The sequence below is a fragment of the Hemibagrus wyckioides genome, linkage group LG28 (assembly GCF_019097595.1).
Source record: "Hemibagrus wyckioides isolate EC202008001 linkage group LG28, SWU_Hwy_1.0, whole genome shotgun sequence".
NCBI lineage: Eukaryota > Metazoa > Chordata > Actinopteri > Siluriformes > Bagridae > Hemibagrus > Hemibagrus wyckioides.
This window is the reverse complement of record NC_080737.1, coordinates 7,878,271-7,888,331: the sequence shown is the minus strand read 5'-3', so window position 1 is coordinate 7,888,331 and position 10,061 is coordinate 7,878,271. Positions and strand designations below refer to the sequence as shown.

At 38.5% G+C, this 10,061-nt stretch overlaps 1 protein-coding gene across 1 annotated transcript; it reads left to right on the top strand.

Annotated features, from left to right (window-relative positions):
* The first annotated feature begins 265 nt into the window (after window positions 1-265).
* rcc1l (RCC1 like) lies at window positions 266-9,681 on the top strand. The gene is made up of 11 exons (XM_058383674.1): window positions 266-800; window positions 1,959-2,088; window positions 4,637-4,765; window positions 5,017-5,083; window positions 5,911-5,962; window positions 6,807-6,891; window positions 6,971-7,152; window positions 7,608-7,695; window positions 7,948-8,121; window positions 8,647-8,732; window positions 9,181-9,681. Exons 1-11 carry the CDS (start codon window positions 504-506, stop codon window positions 9,256-9,258), a joined length of 1,368 nt encoding a protein of 455 aa, XP_058239657.1. The 5' UTR covers window positions 266-503; the 3' UTR covers window positions 9,259-9,681.
* The last annotated feature ends 380 nt before the right edge of the window (window positions 9,682-10,061 follow it).

Genomic DNA, 10,061 nt, shown 5'->3' with positions numbered 1-10,061 from the left:
ACTGGCCACCCCTGACTACCCCTTAGCTCCGCCCATGTTGCCCCTCCTATAAAACTTCTACGGACCATGATAACGTTTTCTTTCCCCCAATCTACTTAAAAAACAGAGATTGCGCGCCCTCTAGCGATCATTTTCAGCATTACAAACTTTTCTATTCCGAGTACCCTACGCGTCTTCATGAGCTTTCCTCTGATTGGACCATGACGTTGCATTGCGTCAGACTCTTAGTAGCCAATCCATACGCAGATGGCCATGTGTCATGGCAGCCTCCTGTGCGAGAACATGACTCAAAACAGAGTAACAGAAAACCGAAATATAAACTTCTACTAATATATTAGGGAAGTTAATGAAGATGATAAATGTATAGTTATATAGTGGATGAGCACACGAGGTCGACTTTTATTTATTTATTTAATGTAACATTAGTTAGCTAGCATGATTATACAGACTTATAGACTACTCCATGCAGCTTGCTAGCTTTGGCGACTTTTCTTCATTGACAGATGACACTGAATGGCGTCATGGCGTTAATCTGTGCTCGTGTTCGTGTCCGATCCGGGGTTGTTTTGAGCTGCCGTTTATTTTCCTCGGTGCCGATAAGAAGAGACAGAGAAGCGCGTCAGGATGTTCCGCTATTCCGGTATGTAGGAGAGCGCAGGAAGCCCACTGATAAAGTGTTCGTGTGGGGCTTCAGCTACACCGGAGCGCTCGGCATTCCCAGTTTTGTGGTTCCCAACAGCGGCCGGAAAAAGCCGAGAAAATACCAACTGACCCCTTACCGCCTCGACACAGAGCAAAAGGTATTGCTTAAAATGGCTAACAAGTGTCTAGAACTGGGAGCAATAAAATCTATCAGAAGTTGTATTTTATCTATTTTGTCTATTTAACAATGTATATTTTAACGTATTTAACATCGCGTACTTAAAACGTATTGTCTCATGAGTCGTCCATAATAAGTTAATTCCATAACATTCACCCCTGTGAAAAATGTGGACCGCTCCATGAGGTCAACACGTTCAACCGGAAGCTACGTCATTCAATTTTTTTTTACGAGCACTAGAAGAAAAGTTTTTGTCTGTTATTTACAACAATTGTATTATCTTAACTAATGAGCACAAAATCTGTCACTCAGGTCGTATAATTAAAGTTAATTATTAATCTTTTTTTTAATTTAAGTCATTAGAATGTCTTTGACTTTTTTTTTTTAAAGAAAATTATCTTTCAAATATTTTTTAAATAAGAGTCCCAATCACTGTTTAGATTAAACACTTACGGTTTATCTGCTTGAGTATTAATATTAATAACATTTATTAATACTATTTATTCTATATACACTATATTGGCAAAAGTTTTTGGACACCCCTCAAAAGAATTTAATTCAGGAGTTGTTTCTCAGAGATTGGGTTTGGCCCCTTAGTTCCAGTGAAAGGAACTCTTAATGCTTCAGCATACCAAGACATTTTGGACCGGTTTAGGAGTGTGTTTATGGGAATTTTTGACCATTCCTCTGGAAGCACATTTGTGAGGTCAGGCACTGATGTTGGACGAGAAGATCTGGCTCACAGTCTCCACTCTAATTCATCCCAAAGATGTTCTATCAGGTTGTGGTCAGGACTCTGAAGTTCCTCCACATCAAACTCACTCATCCATGTCTTTATGGACCTTGCTTTGTGCACTGGTGTGAACAGGAAGGGGTCATCCCCAGACTCTTGTGGGAGCATGAAATTGGCCAAAATGTCTTGGTATGCTGAAGCATTAAGAGTTTCTTTTACTGGAACTAGTGGGCCGAGCCCAAGCCCCTGAAAAAACAACAATGATTTGGAGGGGTGTCCAAAAACTTTTAGCAATATAGTGTATGTAAATACAGCTAATATTTATAAGCCTATATCTGATATTTATGTGTAGTGTTTCCATGGCTATCTGTGCAGCTGTTATTTGGATATTTTTTTCTTCTCCAGATCTCTTCAGCAGCCTGTGGTTATGGCTTCACATTACTGGCATCGAATACCAAAGACATCACTAAAGTGTGGGGTATGGGCCTCAACAAAGATTCCCAGCTGGGTTTCCAACGTACCCAACACAACCGGCGTAAGTTTCTCCTCACTACACCACAGCTGAGCTCTGTGTGTGTGTGTGTGTGTGTGTGTGTGTGTGTGTGTGTGTGCAGATGCAGCTGTGGTTGAGCAGCTCAATGAGATCTGCAGAAAATATCTAGTCAAATAAAAGAGGACAGTTTTTTTGCCTTATTAACAAATGATTGTTCATGACTGTTATAACTTGAATGTATAATCCTGTTATAATTTTGAATGTATTTATAAATGTATGACAAAAAGTATGATGTTTCTTTTTATAACCATAATCATTTTCTTTGGTATGAGGAAGAGAAATAAAACACTTCAGGATGTGCCGTTTTTGGAAAAGAAACACTGGTTGCTAAGAGCTTTACACAACGTTATTATTTTCCTCTAACAGCACATCCCTCTGAAATTAATGGTCACACCCAAAAAAGCAACTTATCTTTCTAAGCCCTTTTATTTATGTCATAGTAAATGACTGCAAAAAATAAATGCGACAAGACTTAAAAATCACAGAAACATATTTGTTTCAATTTTGACCTCCATAATCTAGAACACTGTGCCAAATAAAAGTACCTTTAGCTTTCAAGTAGAGATCCTGATACCTATCCTGATACCCATAGAAACCTTTGTTTCTCTTTTTGTTAAAAAAAAATATGCCACCAAAATAAATAAAATAAAATAAAATAAAATAAAATACATAATAAATAAATAGCTACCAAACAACTGTCTTGGATTGATTGATTGATTGATTGATTGATTGATTGATTGATTGATTGATTTATTTATTTATTTATTTATTTATTTATTTATTTATTTATTTAATTATTTAATTAATTTATTAATTTAATTTAATTTAATTTAATTTAATTTAATTTAATTTAATTTAATTTTATTTAATTTAATTTAATTTAATTTAATTTAATTTAATTTTATTTAATTTTATTTATTTATTTATTTATTTTATTTTATTTTATTTTATTATTATTTTTTTATTTATCTAATCTAATTTAATTATTTATTACATTTCAGAGTTCTGGTTCAGATTTGGGTTTGAGTATGAAAGTCTTCTTGTATGTCTTCTGAATGTAGGTTTCAGTCACGATCGGTCTATCCAGGTTTTGCTGATTTTTATGGCAGTGATTATTTTAGACCTTTTATAAGATGGAGAGAAGTTTTTACAGATGAATGATTTATTTAATAAAGCCCACTGGTTGTAGGATGAACTGTCCGGGTCTCAGCTTGGACTGAACCTGAATTCCATCTAGTTTGATGCCATTATGCATTTAACATGTAAAAACTGTCATTAATCTGAGTGTGTTAGAGTTCCTCCTAGGGGAATTATCCAAACCGGCATAAGAGGAAATGAATCACAGAGTTGACTCATGCTGGAAAATCAGCTGTGACTACATTAGTGCCAGCTTGCAAAAATCATCAACGTGTGCAGATTTTTATTTTTTCTTTGAGAAAAGCTTGGATTTAAAGATGAGATCTTCTCAAATCCATTTGGAACAATTCTTCACAAAAGATACAAACTAAAAACTGTGTGTTGCTTTGTCATCACATCCATTTCCCTCCAAAAGTACTGGAACAGCAGGACCGTTTCTTTTGTTTTTGCTCTGCACTGAAGAGGAAGCTGTTTAGGTTTGAGATCAAAAAGATGAAAATGATGAGACGATAGATCAGAATTTCAGCTTTCGTTTTTCTGATATACAATATTGCCAAAAGTTTTGGGACACCCCTCCAAATCATTGAATTCAGGGGTTGGACTCGGGCCCCTTAGTTCCAGTGAAAGGAACTCTTCAGCATACCAAGACATTCTGGACAATTTCATGCTCCCAACTTTGGGGATGACCCCTTCCTGTTCCAACATGACTGCACACCAGTGCACAAAGCAAGGTCCATAAAGACATGGATGAGAGAGTTTGGTGTGGAGGAACTTCACAGAGTCCTGACCTCAACCTGATAGAACACCTTTGGGATGAATTAGAGCGGAGACTGGGACTCAGGCCTTCTCGTCCAAAATCAGTGCCTGACCTCACAAATGTGCTTCTAGTGGAATGGTCAAAAATTCCCATAAACACACTCCTAAACCTTGTGGAAAGCCTTCCCAGAAGAGTTAGAGCTGTTATAGCTGTAAAGAGTGGGCCAACTCCATTTTACATTCATGTGCATGTAAAGGCAGATGTTCCAGTTTTGGCCTAACTCATCAGGCCAGTCCAGTTCCTTCACACCAAACTCACTCATCCATGTCTTTATGGACCTTGCTTTGTGCACTGGTGTGCAGTCATGTTGGAACAGGAAGGGGTCATCCCCAAACTGATCCCACAAAGTTGGGAGCATGAAATTGTCCAAAATGTCTTGGTATGAAGCTGAAACATTAAGAGTTCCTTTCACTGGAACTAAGGGGCCGAGCCCAAACCCTGAAAAACAACACCTGAATTCAATGATTTGGAGGGGTGTCCCAAAACTTTTGGCAATATAGTTTATTTATATCAAGATGTGTTAACCAAGGTTAGATTCATCAATTAGTCAATTTGTTTCTTTGTTTGACCTTATAGATAAAAGTTATGAATATGTGTTGGAGCCGTCCCCTGTGTCTCTGCCGCTGGCGAACCCTCAGGAGACTCGAGTCCTCCAGGTTTCCTGTGGTCGAGCGCATTCTTTAGTGCTCACAGACTCTGAAGGAGGTAAGAGAGATCGGAGAGAGCTGGATCAGTGTCTGCATTTCATACGCTAATTAATAGAATTACATGGATGGATGGATGAATGGATGGATCTGATCCCACATTTATCCTGTTCTGCTTTCTAGTTAAGATCCTCTTTAATCTGAAGCATTAATTAGACTTCACAGGCGTTCTTATTTTCAACTAACAACCCTTAAACCTGTTTTAAGGATTAAATAAAACATTCTTGTCCTCTTTTTTCATTCTCCTTCCAGTGTTCAGCATGGGTAATAATGCTCACGGTCAGTGCGGGAGGAAAATCATTGAGGATGAAGTTTACAGGTTGGTGTTGTGGTTTTCAACCATAAGAAATACATCAGGGAACATCATAGAAGTTCCTCCAGTGTCGCAAACAATATTTTATAATGTAGCTAATTGAGGAATTGCATTTTATCCATTTTTATTTTTTAGATAAGGAATTTTAGACCCACTCCTTATTTGAAAATACATATTATATAAGAATAATACTAAAGAATGGCGATTCAACATGAATCTGAGTCATGAATCTGAGATTCAACTAGTTTGCTTAGGATGTTGAAATGTGGCTGTTTTTTTGCTGTCAAGAAGTTGAGAAAAAGAAAGTAGCAAGTTCTCTCTCTTATTCTCTCTCGCTCTCTCTCTCTCTCATTTGTCAAGTCGGTTAAGTTTTCTCTTAGAGAACCTCTACATTACTGTAAAGAAGTGCACAGATGGAATGTTAGGTTAATATCATTGCTCTCATTTGCATTTATAAATGTAAACACACTCTACAGTTAACATGGGAGCGTGTTGTATATCCTGTAGTGAGGAAACATTGCTTATTTGCATTGAACTCCATTATAATAGTTGAGAAAATTAAAAAATGTAAAAATAATTACTGAGATTACGACATTCTAGTGACTGAGCATGGGGTAATGACCACAAGGTCCAAGAACATGACTCAGCTGATTTCGATCATTTCGTCTCTAAAAGTTTGGTCCTGGTAAATATGATATATAATATAGCTATTTATTAATCAAAAGTTTGAAGGATTTAAATGGACCCCCTGGAGTAATTTAGTTAAGATGTTCATGAACATTTGAAAGATCATGTTGAAGATGTTGTGCATGTGTTTTATTTCCTCTTTGCAGTGGCAGCCATGTTGTCCACAAGATAGACGGATTTGATAGTCGAGTTATTCAGGTGGGTGAATGCGTCCGCACTGGAGGTTTTTTTTTAGCAGAACGTATTTATATTCAACTATTGTGGAAAAAGAAATAACTTATCATCAATAAATTCTCTAAAAGGACACAGTTCTTATTTCTCCAAACTTAACCTTGTGGCCATTTGTTCTTAATGACTCCATAGCACTTGCTTCCAAAAATGCCCTTGAGCTGTCTAGATATTTTTGCGTACATAAGAATTTCACTTTTGCGATGAGGTTCCAGGTTAAACAAGTTTCCTTCTGATGACTCCTCCATGCAGATCATGTTTGTTGAAGCGTCTCTGCTCAGCACAACAGAGTTATAACCTTCCTGCAGGTCTTTACTCTTATGGGGAGTTGTGCTTTGCCTTCAGGCCAGCATACACACAGTTCTGTCTCAGAGTTTATTTGTTTTTCCGGATCTTGCCTTGAGTTACATTCTTCCCCATGACATTTTTAACAGTGGAAATTGTGAGCTGGAAGTACTTTGATATTTTGTTTTAGATGTAAGAGGTGCCCACGGTTAGGTTTAAGGAGTTTGTATTCCACTTGTGGGATTCTTTAATCTAATGACCTGCTTTAGAAGTAAGGCTTAAGGAGGTAATTAAAGGTCTGAGACTTTGTAGCTGGAAGGGTGCTAAAACTTTTGCACCTGCTAATTTTTTTTTTTTTTTTTTTTAAGTTAATCACATGCAAGATCTATCTATGCTTAACATTTGCAAGATTTTGTATTGTTTAGTGCAGAGGTTGTGTTTAGTTAAGCTATAAAATGTGTAATTTGGCTGGGGTGCAAAAACTTTTGCATTTAGCTAAATATAATAATCATTTTTGGTTAATTAACAGGTGGTGTGTGGGCAGGACCACAGTTTATTCCTGACTGAATCTGGATCTGTGTATGCCTGTGGCTGGGGGGCAGATGGACAGACAGGTCAGTGTCCCTCTTCACCTTTCGAGTTTTTCGTTATACGTAACTAACAGGACTGATTCGTCTGATTCGACCTCCTCAGGTCTGGGTCATCACAACAAGGCTGCGTTGCCTGTCCGAGTTGGTGGTGACCTGGACGGGGTCAAAGTTCAGCAGGTGAGCACCTATGGAGATTGCAGCTTGGCCGTGTCCGAGGATGGTCACGTCTTTGGCTGGGGAAACTCGGAGTACCTGCAACTTGCCTCCGTCACCGAAACCACACAGGTATGAAGGCAAACAGTTTGTATTCTTTAGAAGTTTCAAGAAGTGTAGTAATCATGATCCAGTAACTCCGCCCCTATTTATATCCATAGTTCTGTGAAGCGTATCTAAGAAATAAATCAGGACACGGCTTGCTTGTTGATTTTAAGTTGTACTTATGAGCCTTTCACAGAGCTTTTCATGTTATGTTCAGTCCTGAAGACTTTCCCATGGCGGAAAAACCACTAGCACTGGAGACTCCTTACAATTTAAAGAAAACATCACCATGACAACAAATACAGTTTTTTCCTTTGAAAAATAACCATTTTTAAATCTATTTATAAACCCTGTGTATCCTGTTACATGACATTTGGCATCTTTGACTCCAGCCCACTTCCTGGACATTTTCTCAGAGTGTTTTGTCTGATGTTTTGTTTAATATGAACTCTCACTGCACCCCTCTGTTATTTCCCTCACAGGTCAGCTCTCCACGGCTGCTTCCTCTGAAAGGAATAGGGAAGGTGAAGCAGGCGGCATGTGGAGGAACTCAGGTCGCTGTACTGAACGGTGAGCGGCGTATTTCTGCACGACAACAACGCGCTTGTTTTGCCGGACGTGGTTAAGCTAACCGACGGCTCGCGCATTTGGAGGTCTTGTTGACGTCCGAAGACGCCTCCGAGATTGTTTCAAATCCTCAGAAGTGATTTGTGTAGTACTTGTAAACACGTCGTTGACTTATCTCTGCATTGTGTCCCGGTGTCTTTGATAAAACAGATCCTGTGATTTCATGATTATATAACAGGTGATGTTTGTTTGCAGAGGATGGAGAAGTGTTTGTTTGGGGTTATGGAATCCTGGGAAAAGGGCCTAATCTGTCTGAAGCCGAGACCCCAGAGAAGGTGCCAGCGACGCTTTTCGGGAAATCCGAATTCAACCCAACGGTGAAGGTGTCCCACATCCGCTGTGGCCTCAACCACTTTGCAGCCATCACAGGTGAGGTTTAGCATGTAGTGAAATGATGTGTATCCAAAAATAATGGAACACGTTGCAGACAGATCTAAGGAATAAACCGTGACTTATATCCTTTTATAGGAAATTAATCAACAGTAGTGTAATGTGTTGCAACTCGACGAGTTTCTTCCTCATTCTGTCCTAAAGTGTTTTATTCCTCTTGCACCACAGCAGGTTGTGTTATTAATGATAGAACATCATGTTTTTTTTATCCATTTCTGATTACCTTTTATTTTGATGTCCTTATAACAAGAGTTTTTGTAAAACTGTTTCTGTCTCAAAGATAATAAAACCAAAGAAGAAACCTGAAAGTTCAGCTTTACCTCAGAGTGCTCCAAAGTGCTGATAGAAAGATCAGAAGGAAGTGCAAGAAAAACATCTGTGACACTAAAAATCTGTCACTAAAAAGCTTGTCATGTTTTAGATGACTAAGATATGACATCGTGATTCATCTTTTAGGGATTTAGTAAGAGCTCTGCGTATTTATTTTCCTTTTATTTTTTCCAGATCGTGGTGAGCTGTTCGTCTGGGGCAAGAACGTGCGAGGATGTCTTGGCATCGGGAAACGGGATGATCAGTATTTTCCATGGCGGGTTCGTATGCTGCAGACCGCAAACCACCTTCTCTCTTATCAGGCTCAAACCTGATACACTGCACATGGGCCAGTGGAGAAAGAGCTGAAATTTCAGGATGAAGTCTTGATATAAAATGATTCAGGACTCTGTTGGCTTTCAGTGTGTTTTTCCCCTCTGTTGCATAACCTTACACAGAATCTTTTGGTGGTTCAAGATAATGCCTTCAAATTTTAGTTGATTATGAACAAGCACTTGGGGCATCTCAGAGACCAGAAATGTGTGTTTTTTTTTTTAACTGATTCATTTCTTAATATATCATCCCTAGTAGCTAAAACAGAAAACATTACAAATTCTTAAATCTCTGAGTGTCTACTTCCTTATGAGCTTCATATTAAAAGCTCCACTGTGACATGACAGACATTCAATAATGAACAAAGACACAACAAAACAGACACGTTTTTTGCAGGTGACCGTTCCGGGCCACGTGGTGGACGTTGCATGTGGCGTGGATCATATGGTGGCGCTGGTCAAGTCTCTCATTTGAGCTGAAGCTGTGGTGGACATCACACCACTTCCTGTTCTAAATCTTCCACTGAGCATTCTTCAAGCAAGAGCAGGCGGATTTAGCGCGAGTAGGACCACCTCACAGATTTGGGAAAAACTGAAAAAGGAAATCTGTGCACATTCAAGTAATGACATTAAGCTGCTTATGCACCTGAGCATCAACTGCCCTACCATCAAAACCAGCCGAAACCCAGCTGGAATATTTCCCTTTTTTTTTTACTCTGTTTATTATTGTATTTTTTGGAGCGAGCCACTTTAAAAAGAAAAAAGGATTAAAGATCCGTGAACGTGATGCGAGTGACTCGAGTCTTGCGTCAGCGCAGAGAAACCCAACATCTGTTACACTTGGCTTTTGTTGTACAATGACTCAAGTGTGTTCTGTAATAAACTTGTCTTAAAATAGGAGCTGACTAAGAGTGCTTCCAAGCAAATCTGATATTGAAGGTACGATCAGTGATTTTTTTTTTTTTTCCAGTGAAGTTTCGCTTCGGATCCTGTAATAACATCTCCAGGCTGTGAACTGGCTCAGGATTGAAAAAAAAAGAAAATAAATAAATAACGATGAAAAATAGACCACAACATTCAGCTACTCCAACCAAAGAGGCTTAAGGATTTGAAGAGGGGGAAGTTAACCCACCAAAATCAGAACTAGCCATTACTAACCCCCCGATACATATACCACGATCGACTGTAACATATGTTTTCTAAAATTATCAGTCTTCCAAATCAACAGTGAGTTTTTCATAATAAATCAGATAAAAATATTAGAAGCCTCCCCCCTTG